The 25,014-nt window shown below is 35.7% G+C and overlaps 1 protein-coding gene across 1 annotated transcript in view; it reads left to right on the top strand.

Moving 5' to 3' along the window:
- The window catches only part of LOC123553767 (integral membrane protein GPR180-like), a 39,601-nt gene extending 16,946 nt beyond the window's left edge, over positions 1-22,655 (top strand). The window contains exons 3-9 of the mRNA XM_045343392.2: positions 129-335; positions 3,460-3,640; positions 6,356-6,405; positions 8,945-9,096; positions 9,286-9,477; positions 11,320-11,397; positions 16,950-22,655. Coding sequence (XP_045199327.2) covers positions 129-335; positions 3,460-3,640; positions 6,356-6,405; positions 8,945-9,096; positions 9,286-9,477; positions 11,320-11,397; positions 16,950-17,105 — 1,016 coding nt within the window. The 3' untranslated portion in view covers positions 17,106-22,655. The remainder of the gene's footprint in view (positions 1-128; positions 336-3,459; positions 3,641-6,355; positions 6,406-8,944; positions 9,097-9,285; positions 9,478-11,319; positions 11,398-16,949) is intronic.
- The last annotated feature ends 2,359 nt before the right edge of the window (positions 22,656-25,014 follow it).

Below are 25,014 nucleotides of genomic sequence, written 5' to 3'. Positions count from 1 at the left end.
GGGTCATCAAGACCGTCTTGTTAACTAAGCCATTGATTCAGAAGTAGAATATGTGAAAGAATTTTTATTTTAAAAACAAAGAAATATATAACTAAGTCTCCGTGTAGTAACATTTTATTGCGTTTTAGATGATATTATTGGTCCAGTTGGGAACAGAACAGTAGCACATCATCGTGATCCCCGAATTTGGCATGTAGTTTTTGCTGATGCCCATACATGTACAGATTATGACCTGTTGGAGGTTCAAACCCAGAACTTCATTGATTACAACATACAGCTTCTGAATCCAGATGCACTAGGAAATCCTGTTGAACATTTCAGTGATGAAGAAACAGGTTTGATATCATATTTGTTTTTCAGGGTTGTTCACTGAAGATTTACTGTCTGAATAGCAAAAAGTGCAGACCAAGATCAGCCTGCATGGATGTTCAGCCTGATCATTATCTGCACTAGTCGCAAAGGCAAAATCACTTACCCCCAGCAGGCTAAAGGTTAATGATTAACTGTTGGTGAATTATGCAAGGTAGCATACTATTTTCTGTTTCATTCATTAGCAATATGCTAAGTTTTGTAAATGAAATGTCTTGGTCCATTTTAAATGATAGGTAAAATTGGGTCAAAAGCATTGAAATGAAAAGAATACTTGTTTGTTTTACATGTAAGTTCAAAACATGTTTCACTTGTGAGCTTTTAATATTTGGCTATGCCACTTGTGAAAATATTGCATCTGGTGTTCACTTGGTTAAAGATATTTCAGTCTTACATTTAAACATACATAATTATATGCTCTATCAGTATCAGGGCTTTTTATTAAGGGCTGGGGTGCTGCAGATTTCATCCTGCTATAGTGGTACTTTTCCTGTAGCAAGTAAATCTCTAAACTACTGTAAGAGGGGCATAATTATAACAAAATAATGCTAAGAGTTATGTAACTCACCATGTAAGTTAATCTCATGATGTTAGACTTAGAGGCATGTGTGAATGCAAGTCTGAATGCATAAATGAATGACCAAGTAGTTTTTGAGAAACCTGCTTACATGTATAACTTTAACAAAATTTCTAAGTTAAAAAGGGGCAAAATTTTGACAAAGCAAAAGCCAGAGTCAAATAACTTCCCTTGTGATGTAATTTAATGATGCAAAGTCATGTGAAGTAAGAAAGCATTAGGCGAAGCACTTTTTCTGAAACTTAAAAGATGCAAAGACTTTAACCTATAGACTTTGTCCGGAGCATATCTTCTTCATGCATAGAGGGATTTTGATGAAACTTGGCACAATTGTTCACCATCATGAGACGGAATGTCATGTGCAAGAACCAGGTCCCTAGGTCTAAGGGCAAGGTCACACAGAGGTTAAAGGTCAAATTCAAGAATGACTTTGTCCGGAGCATATCTTCTTCATGCATGGAAGGATTTTGATGTAGCTTGGCACAATTGTTCACCATCATGAGGCGGAGTGTCATGCGCAAGAACCAGGTCCCTAGGTCAAAGGTCAAGGTCACACAGAGGTTAAAGGTCAAATTCAAGAATGACTTTGTCCGGAGCATATCTTCTTCATGCATGGAAGGATTTTGATGTAGCTTGGCACAATTGTTCACCATCATAAGGCAGAATGCCATGCGCAAGAACCAGGTCCCTAGCATTAAGGTCAAGGTCACACTTAGAGGTCAAAGGATACAAGAATGAAAACTTTGTCCGGAGCATTTCTTCTTCATGCATGGAGGGATTTTGATTTAACTTGGCACAAATGTTCAGCACCATGAGACGGAGTGTCATGCACAATAACCAGGTCCCTAGCTCTAAGGTCAAGGTCACACTTAGAGGTCAAAGGATACAAGAATGATAACTTTGTCCAGAGCATTTCTTCTTCATGCTTGGAGGGATTTTGATGTAACTTGGCACAAATGTTCACCATCACAAGACGGAGTGTCAGGTGCAAGAACCAGGACCCTAGGACTAAGGTCAAGGTCACTTTTAGAGGCCAAAGGTCAGATACAAGAATGACTTTGTCCGGAGCATTTCTTCTTCATGCATAAAGGGATTTTGATGTAACTTGGCACAATTGTACACCATCATGAGATGGAGTGTCATGCGCAGGTCCCTTCTTTAGAATTACTTCCCTTTGTTGATACTATAAATAGCTTATATTGTAACTTTTTCATTACTAGTCGTAGGGAAAAATCGAGATCACTTTTCTGTAGTACAACATGCATGTTACTTCCAATTCTGAGGTGTATTTTGACCTATCTCTACCCGGTAAGATTTTTGTGTGGACTTACATTTTTTTATTTTTTTTTAAGATTAACTTCCCTTAGTTGTTACTATAAATAACTTACATTGTTACTTTTTTATAACTGACCGTAGGGAAAAACCAATACCACTTTTCTGTGGTACAACATAGATGTTACTTTCAAATTTTAGCTGTATTTTAAGGTATCTCTACCTGGTAAGGAGTTTTATTGTGGATTAAGAAAAACAAAAGAATTACAATAATTACTAAAAAAACATTATAAACAACCACAAAATTAAAATTCCATTTGCAAATGCAGGTGCTAGTGTAAAGAAATTTGCTGTGACGGGCTATTATTGTGACATTCTGGCACTCTTGTTTTATATTTAATGTTATACCTTTAATTCAAATGAAGGGAATTTTATGACATTGTGACTTTACACAGTTAAAGATGACAGTGAATGGAAATGAAAAGAAGACTTATTTATGTTATTTTGTTGGGTTTAACGTCGCACCAACACAATTATGGGTCATATGGCGAATTTCCAGCTTTGATGGTGGAGAAAGACCCTAGGTGCCCCTCCTAGCATTATTCCATCACAAGCAGGCATCTGGGTAGAACCAACGACCTCCTGTAAGCCAGCTGAATGGCTTCCTCACATGAAGAATTCAACGCCCCAAGTGGGGCTCGAACCCACATCGATGAGGGGCAAGTGATTTGAAGTCAGCAACCATAACCACTCGGCCACAGAGGTCCCATGAAGAGAAGAAGAACCATTGAGAACCATTACTCATTATTTATATTTTTTAACATTTTATGATTTATTTATAGTATTTTAGTTATGTAATGGCAGGCTGTTAACCGAATTTGTGTTCCTGGATTCTGTGCAAGTTCAAACCAGACTCCACAAGTAATGCCAGCTTCCCCACATGAGTCAGAGGTGGAGGACAAATGATTTCAAACACAATATTTTATATCAAATAGTCACAGAGAATATGCACCTCGCCCAGTGATCACAATCCTGCGATCTGTAGATCTGAGATCTCTCTACTGAGCTAAGTGGGCATGATTTAAGACAAAAAGTAACTTGAAATAATAGTAGATGAAAACAAAATCAGTAATAAAATAAAACAAACCAAGAAATATATCATTTTCTTAAATGAATATGATATTACATCTCTGATTGAACAGAAAGTAAAATGAGTAATTCTCAAAACTATTTCTTTTCAGGTCTGTTGAGATTTTACCAGCTGTTAGCTCTGGCATACTTTGTGTTGGGGTGTATATGTGTGCCACGTTTGGTGGAGCCGTTCAGTAGTGGAGGTCCTATGCAGCTTGTTATACAGTTACTCACTGCTAGTACTTGCCTACAGGCTGTAGGAGCTTTTATCATGATGATGCATTTAAGAAAGTGAGTATAGTCAGAATATTTTGTCAGACTGACTGACATGTTAAGATTTATTGGTCTTTAAAAGAATTAGTCTAAGAGATTTTGCAATAAAGAAGGTAATTTGTGTTGTCAAGGCTTCTTCTCTTAGAGAAGCTTTGTTTTTACTAAGTCCTGTTTCAGTGGTTCCCGTTTGGTATGCTGCTGTGTATCCATCCATCACTGAAAGTGTGATTTATGATTAATTTAGAAGTACAAGATATTTTTCGTGAAACTTGGTTATGGATAAATGACAATATGGAGAACATCCAGATCCGTTTATTTTATTGCTATTAAACCGGGGAAATAATAGAAATGACAACTTTAACTAAATTTATTGCTGTTGTAAAAATATGGTTGTTGCAACAAATAATCCAAAAAATCTAACAAAAAAGTGGCAGAGTGAGATCCTGTGATAATTGAAAAAGTACAAAACATTTTTTCTTGCAACTTGATACATGGTAAGATAGTAGATCAGAGAATATGCATGTCCTTTTTATATGCCCGGGCCAGTATTATGTAATGTTGCGTGTGTCTATCCATCTGTTTGTCTCTCTGTCCATCATAATTAATGTCCAAAGCAGAACTTTATAACCATGAAAGGTATTGACTTTTAAACTTGGCATATAGGTATATTGTGATGAGATGATGTGCAGAGCTTTTGAAACAGCTCTGTGGGTCAAAGGACAAGGTCACAAATTGAGCTAAAAGGTCAGAACTGTCCATCATATTTTGTGTCTGGAGCATAACTTATTAAGCATTCAAGGTATTGACTTCAGAATTGAGATGTAGGTAGTCGGCAATGTGACAGTGTACAGAGTGCATGAATCAGAGTGGTAGTCAAAGGTCAAGGTTACAGGTCAAATTTGCCCATCATACTTTGTGTCCAGAGCATAGCTTCAAAAGGATATAAGGCATTGACTTGAAACTTGCAATATAGGCAGATTGTGATGAGACAATGTGTAGACTTCAGCAGTAGACTCCCCCCCCCCCCCCTCCCTCCCCCGTTTAGTTTCTTAATTTTTAGTAGTCACATAGCAGCAACAATCTACATTACAAGCCCCCCTATCCCCCTCTGCCATTACATTCCCCTCCCTTCCCTGCCCTCTCCCCCACCCCCCAAAAATGCATTAAGTTTCTACTGCAACAATCTACATTACCAGTCCCCAACCACCACCATAACACCCCTCCCCCAAGAAAAAAATCATTTAGTTTCTTAACCTGTAATCACCACCACTTCACACACACACATGCACACACACACTGCTCCCCCCCCCCCACCCTCACATATCACACCTTCCACTATAATTTTTTTTCTCACTCTTTCTTTAAATTTTGCTTCCATCCTCCTCTGATATAATTCTTTGGGTGTATATTGCCCCGCTTGCAGAGCTCTTGTATTCTGTTGCTTCAACTGTAGTGGCTAAGCAGCAAATTGTCAAAAAATATGACCAAAATGTGGATTCTGTGATAACCTGAGAAGTACAAAAAATATTTTAGTGCGCCCCACCCCATGCCCCCTCTCCCCAAATAAAAATATTGTGGGGAGGCACTTATTTACTTTGTCCCTGTCTTTCCATCAGTCATGCATATATCAAAAGACCCACAGTCATCAAACCTCACTGGATTTTTATTCAGCTTATGAAGTTTTGCTCCTGGTGTTTTTATTGACTTTTCACTTAGCCAGACCAGAGTTATGGCCCTTGACTAAATAAAATAAGTGTATAAAAAGGAGCTAAAAGTTCGTGAGGCATGTGTCTCAAAAAGTGTTTGACATAGGATACATTAAAGGAAAATTATCTAGTATGCAAAGTTATGGACCTTGGGTTTTGTTTAAGATTTCACTGAGCCAGACCAGACTTAGGCCTTTGAGTTAGTCAGACATAATTATGCATAAAGGGGCTGCATCTCTTAAAAATATTTGACTTAGATTTTTTCCATGTTTCTTTTTTTTTATTTTCACCTTGCAGGACCAGAGTTATGGCTCTTGACTTAGTCAAAAATATGCATTAAGAGTATATAAGTTTGATTTCCATGTAACTGAAAAGGTATTTGAACTAAACTCATGAATCAATAGAGGATTGTTAAAAAGATTGTGAAGTTGTGCACCTGGTGTTCTCTTTGGGCTTTCTTGCAGCCACATCAGAATTAGGGTCCTTGATTTAGTGAAGAATACACATATAGTTAAAAGTGTTGCATATATCTTTGAAATGTCAATGAATAATGATCTAGAGTAAGGAAATTATGTACAGTGATTGGAAGTTTAGGCACCTTTGTCCTCTGGACACACATAGTTCTGAATATTCAATTGTAATACCTCACAGAATTGTAAAGTATTATTTATAACATTTGAAGTACTTGTAGATGAACAGTTAGATATATAGAGGTTTTTACATATTGAATTTATTAAACATGTTGAATAAACTGATAAAATGCTTCACTCTGTTTAAATGTGGAAATATTCTTTTTATCACATGTAAGCGTTTCCTGCTGAAACATCAAATATTCTTCTTTCTTTACCTATTACAGACCAAGTGAATTGGACTAACGTCTCCTACAGTTAAAACAACGTCATCGTCAAAGCTTTATTTCACTAGTGTATTATGAAATTTATGTAATGGCTTTATTTCACTCCCGCGACGTCAAACATGCGTTAATCATGTGATAAAAGTATTATTTGTGGCTGTTTATATTTTACAGATACTCAAGGGATGGTATAGGTTCACCAGTGTTTGAAATGTTATCAGAATGTAAGTAAATGTAAATTTTAAAATTGTTTTTAGCTCACCTGTCACAAAGTGACAAGGTGAGCTTTTGTGATCGCGCAGCGTCCGTCGTCCGTCCGTCAGTGCGTCCGTGCGTAAACTTTTGCTTGTGACCACTCTAGAGGTCACATTTTTCATGGGATCTTTATGAAAGTTGGTCAGAATGTTCATCTTGATGATATCTAGGTCAAGTTCGAAACTGGGTCACGTGCCGTCAAAAACTAGGTCAGTAGGTCTAAAAATAGAAAAACCTTGTGACCTCTCTAGAGGCCATATATTTCACAAGATCTTCATAAAAATTGGTCAGAATGTTCACCTTGATGATATCTAGGTCAAGTTCGAAACTGGGTCAAGTGGGGTCAAAAACTAGGTCAGTAGGTCTAAAAATAGAAAAACCTTGTGACCTCTCTAGAGGCCATATATTTAACAAGATCTTCATGAAAATTGGTCAGAACGTTTATCTTGATGATATCTAGGTCAAGTTTGAAACTGGGTCACGTGCCATCAAAAACTAGGTCAGTAGGTCAAATAATAGAAAAACCTTGTGACCTCTCTAAAGGCCATATTTTTCATGGGATCTGTATGAAAGTTGGTCTGAGTGTTCATCTTGATGATATCTAGGTCAAGTTCGAAACTGGGTCACGTGGGGTCAAAAACTAGGTCAGTAGGTCTAAAAATAGAAAAACCTTGTGACCTCTCTAGAGGCCATACATTTCATGAGATCTTCGTGAAAATTGGTCAGAATGTTCATCTTGATGATATCTAGGTCAATTTCGAAAGTGGGTCACGTGCCATCAAAAACTAGGTCAGTAGGTCAAATAATAGAAAAACCTTGTGACCTCTCTAGAGGCCATATTTTTCATGGGATCTGTGTGAAAGTTGGTCTGAATGTTCTTCTTGATTATATCTAGGTCAAATTCGAAAGTGGGTTACGTGCCTTCAAAAACTAGGTCAGTAGGTCAAATAATAGAAAAACCTTGTGACCTCTCTAAAGGCCATATTTTTCATGGGATCTGTATGAAAATTGGTCTAAATGTTCATCTTGATGATATCTAGGTCACGTTCGAAACTGGGTCAACTGCGGTCAAAAACTAGGTCAGTAGGTCTAAAAATAGAAAAACCTTGTGACCTCTCTAGAGGCCATACTTGTGAATGGATCTTCATGAAAATTGGTCAGAATGTTCACCTTGATGATATCTAGGTCAAGTTCGAAACTGGGTCACGTGCCTTAAAAACTAGGTCAGTAGGTCAAATAATAAAAAAAACCTTGTGACCTCTCTAGAGGCCATACTTTTCATGGGATCTGTATGAAAGTTGGTCTGAATGTTCATCTTGATGATATCTAGGTCAAGTTTGAAACTGGGTCAACTGCGGTAAAAAACTAGGTCAGTAGGTCTAAAATTATTAAAATCTTTTGACCTCTCTAGAGGCCATATTTTTCATGGGATCTTCATGAAAATTGATCTGAATGTTCATCTTGATGATATCTAGGTCAGTTTCGTAACCGGGTCACGTGCGGTCAAAACTAGGCCAGTAGGTATAAAAATAGAAAAACCTTGTGACCTCTCTAGAGGCCATATTTTTCATGAGATCTTCATGAAAATTAGTGAGAATGTTCACCTTGATGATATCTAGTTAAAGTTCAAAACAGGGTCACGTACCTTCGAAAACTAGGTCAGTAGGTCAAATAATAAAAAAACCTTGTTACCTCTCTAGAGACCATATTTTTCAATGGATCTTCATGAAAATTGGTCAGAATTTTTATCTTGATAATACCTAGGTCAAGTTCAAAACTAGGTCACTATGTCAAATAAGAGAAAAAATGACGTCATACTCAAAACTGGGTCATGTGGGAAGAGGTGAGCGATTCAGGACCATCATGGTCCTCTTGTTAATTATATATTTAGAATAGTTACTAGAACATATCATGATTTTATAGAAAGCCAAATTTATATACACATACGCACATGATTTCAACAGCAGCATTTCAAAAGTATAGTTAAGAAATCCCTGCCTTCAATCTTAAGCTTTTTTAAATAATGAATAGACTGGCACTTTGTTGTTGTGGATGGATGATAAGTCTCAACAAAAAAGTAACAAATTCGTCAAACTCAGCAAGCCTAATTACTACCCAATGCGCAGGTGCCCTTGGGACAGATACTCCGATTTGATTCGTAAACACATGACTCATATTATTAGTACAGATAGATGTATGAGGCACAGCACTGTAGGGCCTAAGATAAAGAATTGTTTGTTTAATACAGGTTGTAAGAACTTTACTATCTGTGAACAGTAAATAGGTTTCAATTTAAATCAAATTAATGCATGAATTGGTATGGTCCTGATTTTATGTGCTAACAAGTAGACCTGTTGCACAGAAAAGTTTATGCTGTGTTTTAAACAGAAAGTAAGATAAATGAGGTGATTATAAACCACTTATTTTAAGTCTTTACAGATGTGTGTAGCTGCTGAAGTTCTATAGCAAAATTATAAAGTAAATACATGGGTTGTTTTTTTATTTCAGTTTTTGACGTGCTTTCACAGTTTGCTATGCTGTATATGTTGTTAAGTTTAAGCCTGGGCTGGACCCTCGGCACCACATACAGAAATACACATCTACAGATGATCAGTAAAAAGCCAGCAGCAAAAGTTGTAGGAGTTCTTGCAGTTGTACAGGTAAAGTTTACTAGAAAATTGCCAGTTTCCACTAAAGAATACTGGGAGACAATTATCTGTGCGCAACTATATTAAAAGTAAAAAAAAACAATGAAACTTGTTCAAGTATAAATATGGTAGTGGTATCCTAAGCTTGTTCTGTTAAAAATGAACATGATTTAGCATATATAACTGTTATTATTATTTCAGGGAGGTTTATTTTTGTGGGAGCAGTATCAGGATCAAACTCACAGGTTATATCATGCTCACAGAACATATGCTGGCTTTGCATTACTTGTGTTACGTATGGTTCTAGCAGGACTGTTTGGCTGGAACCTTTGGATAACTGTGTCTGTAGAAAAAAGTATAATGAAGAGAGAGTTTTACATATCTTTTACAAAGGTAGGTTTGTTGAAATGATACTTACTTACAATAGCATTAATTTTTTAAACACCCATTTTGGAAAAACAGGACATATTAAGTGATGGCTCATGCGTTTGTTCCTCAGTCATAGTTAGTGTCTGGAGCATAACTTTATAACCATTAAAGGTATGTAATTTAAATAACCATGCAAGGTATTGACTTAAACTTAGCATGCAGGTAGGTGGCGATGAGACGATGTGCAGAGCACATGAACCGGGTCTGTAGTTTAAAGGTCAAGGTCACAAATTGAACTCAAAGGTCAGATCTGTCTCATATTTGGTGTCTGCAGCATAACTTGTTAACCATTCAAGGTTTTCCTTCAAACTTGGCATGTATGTAGGTAGTGATAAGACAATGTGCAGAGTGCATGAACCAGGAGGGATGGTGAATAGTTAAGGTCACAGCAAGGGCAAATCTGCCCATCATATTTTATGTTCAGAGCATAACTTAAAAATATTAAAGGTTTTGACTTGAAACTTGGAATTAAAGTCAAGTGGTGATGAGACAATGTGCAGACTGCAACAGTAGATTTTGCTTCCATCCTCCTTTGATGTAACCCTTTGAGCGTATATTACCACACTTGGTGGAGCTCTTGTTCATGGTTTTATTCAAAACATTGCTGTCAATTAATTTAACCATAACATATTTTCTTAGGGCATGACTTGCAAAAATTTCTTGGTGAAGAGTTAAGATGTAGCTTTATTTGTAATATGATGTTACGGACCTTGCCCCATGTTCATAAAACAGTTTCAGTCTCAGTTGAGTTTGAGATTGAATTAAAACTTCAAGAGAAAATTTCAGTTGAGGCCGACCATCAGTACTGAATGGTCGCTTGAAGAGTGTCATTAACTTAGCATTTAATGTTAGTTTATAGTAATTTGTTTTAGCTGGATTGTGATGAAAGCTTCAAGCTTATTGGAACCACTCTCGTGTCCACTTCCTGAAAAAACCAGTACTGGTGTCATATGAGAGGTCATGGTCGTGACCCTTGTGGGGCTCGTACCCACGACCTCTGAATTGAGTGGCCGATACCTTATCCATTAGACCACTGCTCCCCTTAAATTTAATGTGAAACATGCAATGCTAATATAAATGGGAAATGAGGTTTCATTATCAAAATATGTTTTGTGCCAGTGCAGTCTCAAAATAAAAATAAGTTGAGCAGGAATTTCTGATATTTAGTATTTATTTATATATATTATTAGCATAAATAAAGTATGTATGTAGATGTAAATTCCTTATTTTCAAGTTTGTCTTTTTAAAAGTTAAAACCATTAACTATAAACTAACATTAAATGCTATTTCAACTGGTGGACGGATAGCTCAGTGGTTTGCACACTGGCCTTCCAATCCTGAGATCGGGGGCTCAATCCCCGGCAGCTACTCAGGAATTTTCAGAAACACTTTTCAGTGTTTCCCACCTAACTAGAGGTGTACTGGTCAGGAACCCAGGCAATCCTTGCGTGTATTAGTGCTATACACTGGGCACGTTAAAGAACCAGGCTGTCTATTCGCAACGAGCTAGGCTAAGTTAGCCAGACAAGCCTGTATCTGATTTCTGATCTCTCTGTCGTGGGGGCTTTGTCTCACTCTGTCCCTCTGGTCAGATTGCTCTGTGTCTGTACTAGTTCAGGATGAATTATGCCCCCTGTGTGGCTGCATTTGAACTATGTAAAGCACCTTTGAATGTGAAATTGATCATGAAAAGGGCGCTATATAAATCTGGTATAATAATAATATAATTATGTGTCAGTTTATAGCTTCTGACAAACCAAAAATTTCCTTACATCTGTACAAACTAGTTATCATGTGATATTTCAGAGCTGTATGTTATGGTTTTTGTGCTATCCTGTGATTGTTCTTGTCTCCATGTTGTTTACAGAATATCTAAGATACAAGGTAAGAATTCATTTATAAATATTTTAGAAAGTTTACAGTTTTAGCTCACCTGAGCCAAAGGCTCATGGTGAGCTTTGTGACCGCTCAATGTCCGTCGTCCGTCGTGTGACATGTGTCGTGTGTCCGTCAACATTTTCTAAAAAAATGTCTTCTTGAAAACAACAAGGCAGAAGTACACCAAACTTCACAGGAATGATCCTTGGGTGGCCCCCTTTCAAAATTGTTCAAAGAATTGGATTCCATGCAGAACTCTGGTTGCCATGGCAACCAAAAGGAAAAACTTTAAAAATCTTCTTGTCCAAAACCACAGGGCCTAGGGCTTTGATATATAGTGTGTAGCATCATCTAGTGGTCCTCTACCAAAATTGTTCAAATTATCCCCCTAGGATCAAATATGGCCCCACCCTGGGGATCACATGGTTTATATAGACTTATATAGGGAAAACTTTGAAAATCTTCTTATACAAAACCACACGGCCTAGGGCTTTGATATTTGGTATGTAGCATCATCTAGTGGTCCTCTACCAAGATTATTCAAATTATCCCCCTAGGGTCAAATATGGCCCCGCCCCAGGGGTCACATGGTTTATATAGACTTATATAGGGAAAACTTTGAAAATCTTCTTGTACAAAACCACACAGCCTAGGGCTTTGATAATTGGTGTGTAGCATCATCTGGTGGTCCTCTACAAAGATTATTCAAATTATCCCCCTAGGGTCAAATATGGCTCCGCCCCGGGGGTCCCAAGTTTTACATAGGCTTATATAGGAAAAAAAGTTTAAAAATCTTCGTGTCTGAAACCACAACACTTAGACCTATGATATTTTGATTGTAGCATTGTCTTATAGTCCTCAACTAAAATTGTTTAAATTGTACCCCTGAGGTGAAATGAGGCCCTGCCCTTGGGGTCAAAAGTTTTATATAGACTTATATAGGAAAAAGCTTTAAAAATATTCTTGTCTGAAACCATACGACCTAGGCTTTTGATATTTGGTATGATGCATTGTCTAGTAGTCCCCTACCAAAATTGTTCAAATTATGCCCCTGGGTTTAAAAGAGTCCCCGCCCTGGGGTCACTTAGTTATTATGTGAGTTATATAGGAAAAATACTTTAAAAAATCATTTGATCCTATTTCAAAGACAGTTTTATTATAATTACATGATGACCCCAAGTAATATGATGTCACTTGACTGTGACCTTGACCTACTGACCTACTTTCTTGTTTTTTAAGATACAGCCTTGAAATTTTGATGACATACACAGTTTTGCACACCAACTGTAAAACTGAATTTCATTGACCATGAATGTGACCTACTGACATTCATAATATTTTATCATCATTTTGACATTTGAAACATGAAGCTCATATTACTCAGGTGAGCGATCCAGGGTCATCATGAACTCAGGTGAGCGATCCAGGGTCATCATGACCCTCTTGTTAATTGTTTTAAGCTTTTAATCTTAGATTAGATGGAGTTTTTCTTTAATAAGAAATTAATTGGCAAACTTGATGTCTTTTTGCTGCAGCAAACAGAATATTTCATTGACAATAAGTAGTTTACCGCAGTACCTTCAGTTTATTGTGCTGGGCCTCCCTGGTAAGGTGGTTAAGGTCACTGACTGTATCACTTGACCCCACTTACCAATGTGGTTTCCAAACCTTGCAGGCTTATCAAAGATCAGTGGTGGTACCCAGATGCTCGCCCACGGCTGAAGTAAATAGCTTGGCCACTTAGCTCAATAGGGAGAGGGCAGATTACAGATCATGGGGTAATAAGTTCGATCCCTGGGCAAGACATATGTTCTCCCTGAAGACTTGATAAAAATCATTGTGTCTTAAATCATTAGTCCTCCATCTCTTATTCATGTGGGAAAGTTGGCAGTTACTTGCAGAGAACAGGTTTGTACTGGTACAGAATCCAGGAACACTGGTTAAGGTTACATAACTGAAATACTGTTGAAAAAACGCTGTTAATCCCAAAACAAACAGACATGGCTGAAACAATGCATGGAATGGCACCTTGGATTTTCTTTCACCATCAGTTAGCTGGAAAAGTTGCCATATGATCTTAATTGTTGGTGTGACTCTCAAGCCAACAGAATCATAATATTCTGTGGAAAGGCCTGAAGTATGCTGTAAAGTTTTATAAGATACATCTTGTATGAGTAAAATCTCTACAGTCTTAGGAATTTTGCCAGAATAGAGCACAATTTTGTGCTCTCTGTTATCTCCTAAGTACTGTTATATTCTCAGCATGAATTGGCCATTACTAATTGCTGACCAATGATGGTGAAAGATAATACTACTTGATAAACTGCTCCAGATGTTTTATGCTGGTGCAAGTGAGATTTCATTGTAGTATGTAGAAAATTTAGTCTTCAGTGAAATAATCAGTCACAATTAATTTTTTAGCATGCATATTTATTCAGAGAAACTTCAGAATATTTTTTTAAACAAAACACAAAATAGAATTTAAACTGATTAAATTTCAATTGCAGGGTCAATCACTGGTTTTGTTATAAACTATATTTATCAGTATTTAATGTAACAAATGCTTGAACAACCCAAAACATCTATTCTCTAATAGATGTTTTCAGTTACAGTCAAAATTGAAATTGAATTTAAGACACTACATGTATACTTGTGATACTGTAAAAAGAGAAACAGGTGAAAATAATAACAGGATCTTCAAAGAATAAGAAGTATTGTTACAAACTGACGAATTAAAAATTAACAAAAGCACTATGAAACGATTATTAATTTGACTGTTTTGAGTAAGTGAATTTGATTAAACATATTTCTAAAACATAAATTTATATATCTTATCTACTGTTTTAGATTAAGGGCATATTAGAATCAAAATAATCTATTGCAGAGTGATTTTGTTTGTTTGTTTTGGGTTTAACGCCGTTTTTCAACAGTATTTCAGTCATGTAACGGCGGGCAGTTAACCTAACCAGTGTTCCTGGGTTCTGTACCAGTACAAACCTGTTCTCCGCAAGTAACTGCCAACTTCCCCACATGAATCAGAGGTGGAGGACGAATGATTGCAGACACAATGTCTTTTATCAAATCGTCACGGAGAACATAAGCCCCGCCCGGGGATCGAACTCACGACCCCGGGATCTGTAGACCAACGCTCTCCCTACTGAGCTAAGCGGGCGGGCAGCAGAGTGATTTAACACTATTTATACATTCAGGCGGTAATACGTATACATCGTACAGCCCTTGTGAAGTTATTACACCCGACACATAACCGCCCATCATGCATAAATAGTGTTAAAACACTATTATGCTGTAAATTATTTCTTAAATAACATCAGAGAGAATACGTCACATTATCCTGAACATTCGACTTATGATCTTGAGAGATCGACTTATCATCCAAACAAAAGATGTAATACCTCAATTTTAATTTTGACTTATAATCCAAGAGTACGACATAATGCTTAAGCACTCACTAAAAATATTGCATGTGATTCTTTAAAAAGTTCAAAATTGTAACTTGAACATTGGAAGTCAAGAGCTAGATTTGCCATATGCTTGACTGCTTGATGTAATGATTCAGTACATTTCTGCCACACTCGGGGTGATAGGCTGTGCCAGAAACTAACTGTACTTGTTTCATAATTAAGGAATTCCCCACACCGTTTATATTCTACATCTTTTATTCTTCCATTTTTCAACTGCATCTCGAATGTAGTTATTTAATCATAAAAATAAGTGTGTTACAATGACATACTGTTAAAGGTACTGACCTCCAGATTTGGCTAAAAATAATCTTTTTTTCAAGTATTGAAGTTTGGTATAGATATTTATAATCGAGACAGTTTACCTGGAGTAATAGCGTGACAAACGCTTTTTAATTTTCATTGTAAAAAGTAGTTAAAACAGCAAATTCTCATGTGTTTCCATAACATAAAGTTTGTCAGTAATTAAGTTTTAAAGCCTTCTTAAGAAATACAGCATTTATTTCAAGATATCTAAAAAAATGTTTTAGCTGTCGATCGATCTGGAGGCATGCCGCTTTAAAGTTCTTACATAAAATTTGAGACTTGTTGAAATATATCAGATTTTTAACCATTGCATCCTAAATGTTTGATGAGTAGGCAATCATGGGGAAAATGAAAATTATGAAATTATTAAAATCTAATGCCTCCAAAAAAAAAAAAACAGAGATAAACTTGCAGAAACTTATCATCTCTGTAAAATGTGGAACATTCTTTCCTCTCAAAGAACAATGAAAACAGTCGGAGTAAACAAATCAAATCAAGATATTACATTATGCATGTGGAATATGTATTTTGAAAAAATCCTGGACAAGATACATGGTTGTCCTTACCTAAGGAAACAAGAGCTGTCTCCGTAGGATGACACATGCCCCCGATGGCACTTTGAATGAATAGTTATGGCCAGTGTTAGAGTTTAGGACCTTTGACCTACGAAGCTGGGTCTTGCGAGCGACACATCGTCTTACTGTGTCAAACATTCATGCATAGTTATTTTAAAATCCATGCATGAATGACAAAGATAAGGACCGGACATGCCCATCAATGCACTATCATGAAAAATGATCTTTAACGTCTAAGTGTGACCTTGACCTTTGAGCTACGGACCTGGGTCTTGCGCACTGCACGTCGTCTTACTGTGGTACACATTCATGCCAAGTTATTTGAAAATCCATCCATCGATGACAAAGATATGGACCGGACACGCCCATCAATGCACTATCCTTTAACGTCTAAGTGTGACCTTGACCTTTGAGCTACGGACCTGGGTCTTGCGCACTGCATGTCGTCTTACTGTGGTACACATTCATGCCAAGTTATTTGAAAATCCATCCATCGATGACAAAGATATGGACCGGACACGCCCATCAATGCACTATCCTTTAACGTCTAAGTGTGACCTTGACCTTTGAGCTACGGACCTGGGTCTTGCGCACTGCACGTCGTCTTACTGTGGTACACATTCATGCCAAGTTATTTGAAAATCCATCCATCGATGACAAAGATATGGACCGGACACGAAAATTGCGGACAGACCGACAGACTGACAGACCGACAGACAGACAGACGGTTCAAAAACTATATGCCTCCCTTCGGGGGCATAAAAATCTGCAACAGGTCTGTAATTGATATGTGCTATAAATTACTGACCAGTGTAGGGGCCACAACATTATCAATTACATTAATTGCCTGAAAATAGATAACATGCTGAGAGCAGAGGAACAGAAAATTTTGGATATCTTGGCAAAATTCCTAAGACTGTATAATTCATTTGAGGTACTGGTGTCTTATGAAATGGGATCATGAGATGTTGGTATCTGAACAAGCAACTTCCTCGTGTCTGGTGGCATTGTTTTCTTAAATAATTAAAACAATCTCTTTTTTTTTAGTTTCCATTTAGATATGATGAACACAGAAATGCTCTACTTTATAGGAAATATATTTTTCCTTTTAACTGTTTGCTACATGCAAAAGAAATAGATTTTGACTGTTAAAAGTGTGGGTGTGTATTTACCTTAAAAGATTTTTATTTTATTTCAGGTAATCACAATGAGTGTAGTGTTGTGCCAGTCTGTAGCAGTTGTGTTATTATATAAACTTTTCCTGTCTCGTAGTTTATACTGGGAGGTGTCTGCACTCTCTGGAACCTTGCCTTTCAGAATGGACAAAACTCTTAGCCTTAAAATATACTCTTGATAAAACTCACTACATAGGTTAAACTATTAAAAATTGTAAAAGTATCTGTTTTTACAAAAGAATGAAGAGATAGATTATTTCTGACGGTCTTCTACAAAGAATATTTTGATGGAAGGATCAGAAGTTACCACAGTGATGCCGATGAATCGAGTCTTGTCAGAATTTGCCAAAAGTTTATTTATAGAGCACAGAAGATTTGAATGAGATGGTTTTGAGTATCAGTGTTGTCAAAGAGAGAAAGAATTCAGATCTTAGGTAGATCAAAAAAACTGGTCTGAAAGACGTTGACTGTATAAAATCATTAGATTTACAGCCCCCTGCAAATATATGCTTGGATTGTTATAATATTTGTGTAACCTTTCTGTTTAATGATTGATAATTTTTCAAACCTGAAATACCGGATGCTATAGAGAATTTGTTTATTGATGTCAAGGTAAAACACTTGAATGTTATGTAGTATTTTATAGTTACACCCTGTGAGTAGAATACTATTAACTAGAATATTATTACATGGAGAATTTCATCACATGTAGAATACTGGTTGTTGCAAGACTTTTCAATCAAACTTTATTTTCATGCCCTCACATTTATTTTGGGGCATATAGCATTGCTGCTGTCAATCGGTCTGTTAGTATGTTTCAAAATCTTGTGTGTCCAACTCCTACCACACTATTAGCCAGATTTACTTCAAACTTTAGTAAATGAACAAGTTTGATGTGCGGATGACCATGAAGAAAGTTTTTGCTGTGACTACTTTAGAGCAGTTGTAGTTTTGTTATATGAAATATAGAAACAGAAATCTTGTATGTCCAGCTCTTCAAACACTAAGAATCTGCTTGAAAGTTTTACAGATAAAAGGACCTTGGTGTGAAGATGACTAAAAATAATGGACTTTTTTTCTGTGGTAACTTTTTCTAGAATTATGGCCCTTTCTTAATAATACAAACTAGGTCATAGAAATGATCAACTCCTCATACATTTGAAAGGAAAAGATTCAAAGTTGCTCAGATGCACAACCTTACCTGAATATGACCATAAAGGATTAGTGGTGACCATTTTGACCAGTGTTATGACCCTTTGCTAATTCTACTAATTCTATAGTGAAGAAATTTGGTGAGTTACAACTTCACACTCTGAAGGAATGGGGTCAAAGTGACGAACCTTGATATGAAAATGGGCAGTATATGTGTCCTATGGACACAATTCTAGTTTTATCCTGAATCTATGCAAGCCTAGAATATGTATGTAGTGCTAGAAGGATAACCCAACTAGTGTATCCTAATTTATGGAATCACCTTTTGAGAGAGTTTCTCTTGATTCTGACCATATCATAGATAAGATTTGTACAAGATAGCACTGTAATTGTTAAATGGTAATACCAGTGTATTGATGGTGTGTTTATGTCAATGCTACTTTTATGCAGAATATATCTGAACAACCTTTGGAAAAAAGCAGAAATATGTGTGAACAATTTCTGTTGTAATAGTCAAATGGAAATGAGTAAAATGTATAATTCCAAAGCACTTACATTTTGTCACTGCTTAACAGTAGGATAACTTGATAGATTTTAAACATGTTGAAGGCAAAAATTTTATTTTGAAATTAATTTTGATAGAAGTATTTTTCTCTCGCCATAAGAGACAAAGTTATCAGAACATCAATGTATCATCAATATTTATTACTTGATATTTTGAATCAGTGACAGACAGGCAGAAGGATAAAGCAGTTTAATCATTCACTGTCCTTCCTGATTCTACAGCTGTCTGTTCTTTAAGATTTTATCAAGATTTTCAGCCCTTCAAAATTGGCTTCATGTGGTGCTTTTATAAGGAAGAGATATTTTAAATCAATACTGTTATTTAATTTTTTTCGTCATTATCTTGCTGTTGGAGATGGAGCATTTTTGTTTCCAAATTTTCTATTTTTATTAAATTCTCATTTATCTCCTATATGAAATCATTTCATCTTCAAGGTGTAGAGTTCAGGGTATATTTCACTGTTTCACGTAACGTTGACCACACATTATGGTATGATTCAGTGGAATTTGTTGACCAAGCTGTCTACATGTATTTAGTGGTTACATTCAAAGTGCAATAGTTTGTGAATGACTGTTGAATGTACATTGTGTGGTACAGACCAGCTACTAGACTGGTAATAAAGATTCTGTTGTTTTCCCCTCTTTTGTAATTTCATTTTCATTTCATAGAGACAAAAACCAGTCTATTTTAGAGATTTTCTTAGAGGAATTATGTTAAAATTGTGATACTGGACATAGGATATAGACTGGCTCAATTCACCACATAGAATCATAAAAAGTGTAAAAAGGTTTATCATTGTCTTGGAGATGGCATGTATGTGACATTATGTTTATCAGATGTTTTCCAATTTGTGAAAATACACGTCTAGGTATATTACTTGTATTTTAGGTCCCAAAAATAAAATGGTAGTTCGTACATAAAAATGAACCAAATGCCAAAATGTATTTTTCAAATGTAGAGTAGTGTACAGTATGGCCTCAGGCTAGAGTTTTAATTTTGATATATTCTGTTTATAGACACTGTAATATTTCCATTTAAAATAAGTACATTTAATTCCCTATGTATTCCTTGGACTATGTCAGACATTCTGCACATACATGTTTAAATCAAAACATCTGTACCACTTATTTTAGCTTACCTGGGCATTACTTAGGGTGAGCTTTTAGTATAATTGAGTGGTCCTTTGTTAACTTTTTAGATTTTTTCTGAAGCTACAAGTAAAACAATGCCAATCCTGGGCTATAGTATCCTAGCATGGACCTGTCTCTGAAGTTTGTTGAGATGGTTCCAGGTGACCATTTTCATAGTGGCCACCAGATCTAAAGAAAGAACATTCTTTAAAGGACTTCTACAGAACCTTGCTTTTTGCCTTTTCACCAGATTTGGTTCTGTAACATCCTTGTATGGACCTTTATGTTTGTTCAAATGGTTTAGCTTGGCTTTTTAAATGGCATTAGAGCCAGACTGTCCAGGGTCTAAGACAAACATTTCTCATCAGGTCTTCACCAAACTTTACCAAAATGTGTTTGAAAGTAAGTCCTCTGCCAAGTTGATAACTAGCCAAATCAGCCCAGGCACTTCAAAAATTGGCCTTTTTACTCCTGTCCACACCCAGAGTCAAACATTTCTCATTCAGTCTTCACCAAACTTGAACAAAATGTGTTTGACCATAAGTCCTCGGCCGACTTTGATAACTAGCCAAACGAATGATTGTAGATATGCAGTGTGCAAACAGGTTTTCCATGATAAATATTTATTTACTCATTTTAACATTATAATTTTACAATATATTATTTACAACACATATATGCATTTAATCAGTGCATGTATTTAAATTCAACACAAAGAATATTTATTGCATTCTATATCTGTTGGTATATCACAGATTTACAGTAGAATAAAAGTCAGTTAGTCTGGTGCACTTAAATATTAAATCATGAATTGCACAGTCCTGCAGATGGCAAAAGAAGATGTAGGTTTGTCTCTTTCTCATGTCACTATTTTCATTTCACTATTATAATTATTTTGTAACCAACACAGGGCATCAACGTTTTGTTTGCTAGTTCCTTCATTACAGTTCTTACTATCTTTAATTTTCAGTGTAAGTGAATCATTTTTATTTCATGTTACCAAATATTACAGTACTATTGTTGTTGTTTACAAACTGAATCTTTTCTTGTTATTCTGGCAATCAGTATTATACAGCAGTCTTGTCAATAGATAGTCCCAATAGTTTATGGTGTTAGTACGTCAGAGGTCATTGACTCGAGACTGAAAATAGTTTCTGCTCAGTAATGCTAAAAGACTGGCAGCAGTCGATCTTCTTAGGATGGTTTTCTGTATTTGAAAATATTGCATCACAGTTTTCTCTCAAAGAAAGATACTGCAATTGTACACTGAAACTATTATCTTGTTTGTCTGACTGTATTGAATTTTGTGGAGAAATCAGCAAAAGGTAAAAAGTATTGAAAAAACATCAAATTTATGTATCATTGCTACTTGCTAAAATTTACAGGTGCTTTTATGATGTAATACAAATGTTCTATAGTGTGCATTTTAGCAGAATCATGCTTGTTGTGTTGAAGAAAGAATACATATAATTTTGAAAACCAAAAAGTTTCTTTATAGATTATAAAATGTTCATCCTAATCTGCAGGATTCATGACTCGCTGTAGACTGAAAGTTTTTCATGTCACTTGGATTAGATAACTTTGTAATTGGAGACAATAGCCATTGGGTTGTTTAAGAAATAATATATTTCATTTAGTGATTTGTCGCTGAATAAATCATTGTTTGGAGTTCAGATGCAAAGGAATTATATCACGAGGGCGCAGCATATAATAATACGCATTTGAACGACAAACAGTGATTTTATTTAAGAGCAGATCACTAAATAAAATATATTATTTCGATTTTAACACATTACAAAGGACTTTAAAGTACATCCTTGACGGCATTCATTAAATATTTGCTGGTTTTCAATTGGTCTATTTTCCAGTGCGCCGCAATGCCGTTTGACACTATGCGAAATAATTGTGACGTCAGAACGGTGAATTGTTGTATGATAATTAACTGTTTTCAGCCTTCTTTGTTTAATAGGAAATGAATCTGATCGTGTTAGAATCTATTTTTGAAAAGGAGCTATATAAAAGTATTGCAAAGTATTCTCCACAGTCACATTTATCCGACTTGAATTTATGGTGTGGTACAACGATAAGCAACAACCATCTTTCACATGACTTTAATCATGCATCTTCATGATTTGGTAGATAACAGCCATGCTGGCATTATTAGAATTTGTGCTTTACAGCTAGTTAAGGAGGTAGGTTACCTTAATATTTGTATGTGCGCATGTCCAACTGGAAGCTAACGTGCTGATTTACGACAAACTAAATGTGTTTGTATATCCATTCTTCTGAAAACAAATCATGAACCTATCTCCTATCCGATGCTTTATGGTTTAATAATGCAGAAATAATGAATAAATTGCTGCAGAAACGCTTCAGAACAATGTTGCCTTATGTGTCAGTTACCGCGCAAAATTAATAGCTTTTATTTTGAAAATACATAATTTTGTGCATTTTCTTTATTTGAACTATTTTCAAACGGCCATTATTTGCTGAAATATTTTTGATGAGTCTTTTGCTCTGAATAATAATCAATATTTTGCTTCTTTTATGTAGCTATATTGAAATGTAAGAAAATGGATGATGGTAACCAATGTCATTTGGAATATAGTTGGGTGAAAGGTTACTTGTTACAGCCATTTTCAAATAAAAAACTTGCAGTTTGATTTGTAATACCTATTTTTCAGTTTCCGTTGATAATTTGTTACTTATATACTAAAACTAAGCTCTAAAATTGTTCAAATTTCAGTAGAAAATTGTGGTTTCTTGAATTGAATTGATGTTACCATGGAAACGAAGTGCGTGACCTATATATCTAAATGTAATATTTCAAAAGCGTTGACACTGGTCTATTTAAGGAACACGGCTTTGGCTTTTTATTTTCATTTTTAGCTCACCTGTCACAAAGTGACAAGGTGAGCTTTTGTGATCGTGCGTCGTCGTCGTCCGTCCGTCGTCCGTCGTCCGTAAACTTTTTGCTTGTGACCACTTTAGAGGTCACATTTTTCATGGGATCTTTATGAAAGTTGGTCAGAATGTTCATCTTGATGATATCTAGGTCAGTTCGAAACTGGGTCATTGCCATCAAAAACTAGGTCGTAGGTCTAAAAATAGAAAAACCTTGTGACCTCTCTGGGAGGCCTTTATTTCACAAGATCTTCATGAATTGGTCAGAATGTTACACTGATGATTATCTAGGTCAGAGTTTGAAATGGGTCTGTGCGAGTCAAAACTAGGTCAGTAGGTCTGAAAAAATAGAATAAATTTTGACTCTTCTAGAGGATATATTCACAAGATCTTCTGAAAATTGATGTACAGAACGTTCACTGTGTGATATCTAGGTCAGTCGAACTGGGTCTGTGCTTCAAAAATACTAGGTCAAAGTTTCATAATAATAGAAAACCTTGTGACCTCTCTTAAGACGTTTTTTTCATTGGATCTGTATTGAAAAGTTGGTCTGAATGTCATTTTGATTTATATTAGTTCTGATCGAAACTGGGTCACGTGCGACAATAAACTAGGGTCGTAGGTCTAAAAATAGAAGAAACCTTGTGACCATCTCTAAGGAGACCATAATATATTTTCGATGTACCTTCATGACAATTGGTCAGAATGTTACATCTTGATGATAATATCTAGGTTTCAATGTTATGTCAGTGGGTCAATGCGTTGCCATCAAAAACTTAGGACTCAGTAGGTCAATTAATAGAAAAACCTTGAACTTTAGAGGCCTATTTTTCATGGGAACTGTATTGAAATGTTAGGTCTGAATTGTTAATACTTGATGATATCTAGGTCAAGTTCGGAAATGTGGGTCAACGTGCCATCAAAAAAGTAAGGTCAGAGTGTCAATTAATGAAACAAATGTTTGTGACCTTACGCTAGAGGCCATTATTTTTATGGGATGATACTGTTATGAAAATAATTGTTAATGTTTATCTTGATATGAACTACTAGGTAAGTTTGAAACTGGGAAAAAAGTGCAAACTGCGTTCAAAAACTAGGTCAGTAGGTCTTAGAATTTAGAAAAACCTTTGTGACCTCTTCTAGAGGCCATACCTTGAATGGATCTGCTGAAAATTGTTAGAATGTTCCTGAGATATCTAGGTCAGGTTTGAAACTGGGTCACGAGCTAAATAAAAAACTGGAATAGGTAAAATATAGAAAATACGCTTGGTGACCTCTCTAGAGACCATTTTTACAGGATCTTTCATAAAATTGGTCAGAATTTTTTTAATGACTATTTTTAGGTCAAGTTCAAACTGGGTCACATTGAGCTCAAAAACTAGGTCACTATGTCAAATATAGAAAATTGGGTTCAATATACTCCAAAACGAATGGTCATAATGGGAAAGATTTGGTGAGCGATTTAAGGAACCATCATGGTCTCTTTGTTAACAATATCCATGAGAATAATAGCAGCATGCTGAACGATTTTTCCATGAAAATGCCAGACGAAGGGTACTGCTGTAAGTATTTTAAGCTATGAAATTTGTTTAAATGAATGCAAATAACATGAAAATATAACTTACGTTAGAAATAATAAGTTTTAAAGGTACATTAATGAGAAAGATAATTTTATTCAATATTTTTTTATAAGAAATTAACAAAAAGCAAGATATAAGCTATTTTAAACATATCTGTTGCCATGGTTACTTTAAACTTTGAGAAAAGTAGGGTACCATGTAAAGTACTTGGTATTTTGCTAATAATAGTACCCAAATATTCCATGTTGGTCATTAACAGAATGGCACTGAAACCGTCGAAAAGCCCGTTTTTATACATAGTTGTTTAAAAATGAGAGAGAACGCGTTACCATGGAAACACAAGCCCCGCGACATATACATTTTAAGCTTATATTAGAAAGCTAACGCGCATACTAGTAGTTTTATCAATTATGCAGACTTCTACGGATATCAGTGAAACTAGAATACACTGAAAAGTGTTAAATATCTGTATTTTCCTTCTTCTTTCAATATAAAATACTTTTGGATGGTCATGTTCTTCAAACCTTGATAAAAATTGAACTTGAAGGGACAGAGATAAACGAAATTGAGATTGTAGCAGTTAAAACATCATATTACACGAAATACAAAAAATTGCTGCGGTTCAACTAATTTGAATTTACCCTGGTAACAAGGTAACCTACCTCCTTAAATGCTGCTTAATACTCAATACAGTTTAGAATTCTTTCAGATATATATTTTATATGCTGTGTTCTGAGAGACAGTTTAAGACATAATG

The sequence above is a fragment of the Mercenaria mercenaria genome, chromosome 7 (genome assembly GCF_021730395.1).
Source record: "Mercenaria mercenaria strain notata chromosome 7, MADL_Memer_1, whole genome shotgun sequence".
Lineage (NCBI taxonomy): Eukaryota > Metazoa > Mollusca > Bivalvia > Venerida > Veneridae > Mercenaria > Mercenaria mercenaria.
Note: the sequence above shows the minus strand (reverse complement) of the source record. Positions and strands in the feature narration are given on the sequence as shown.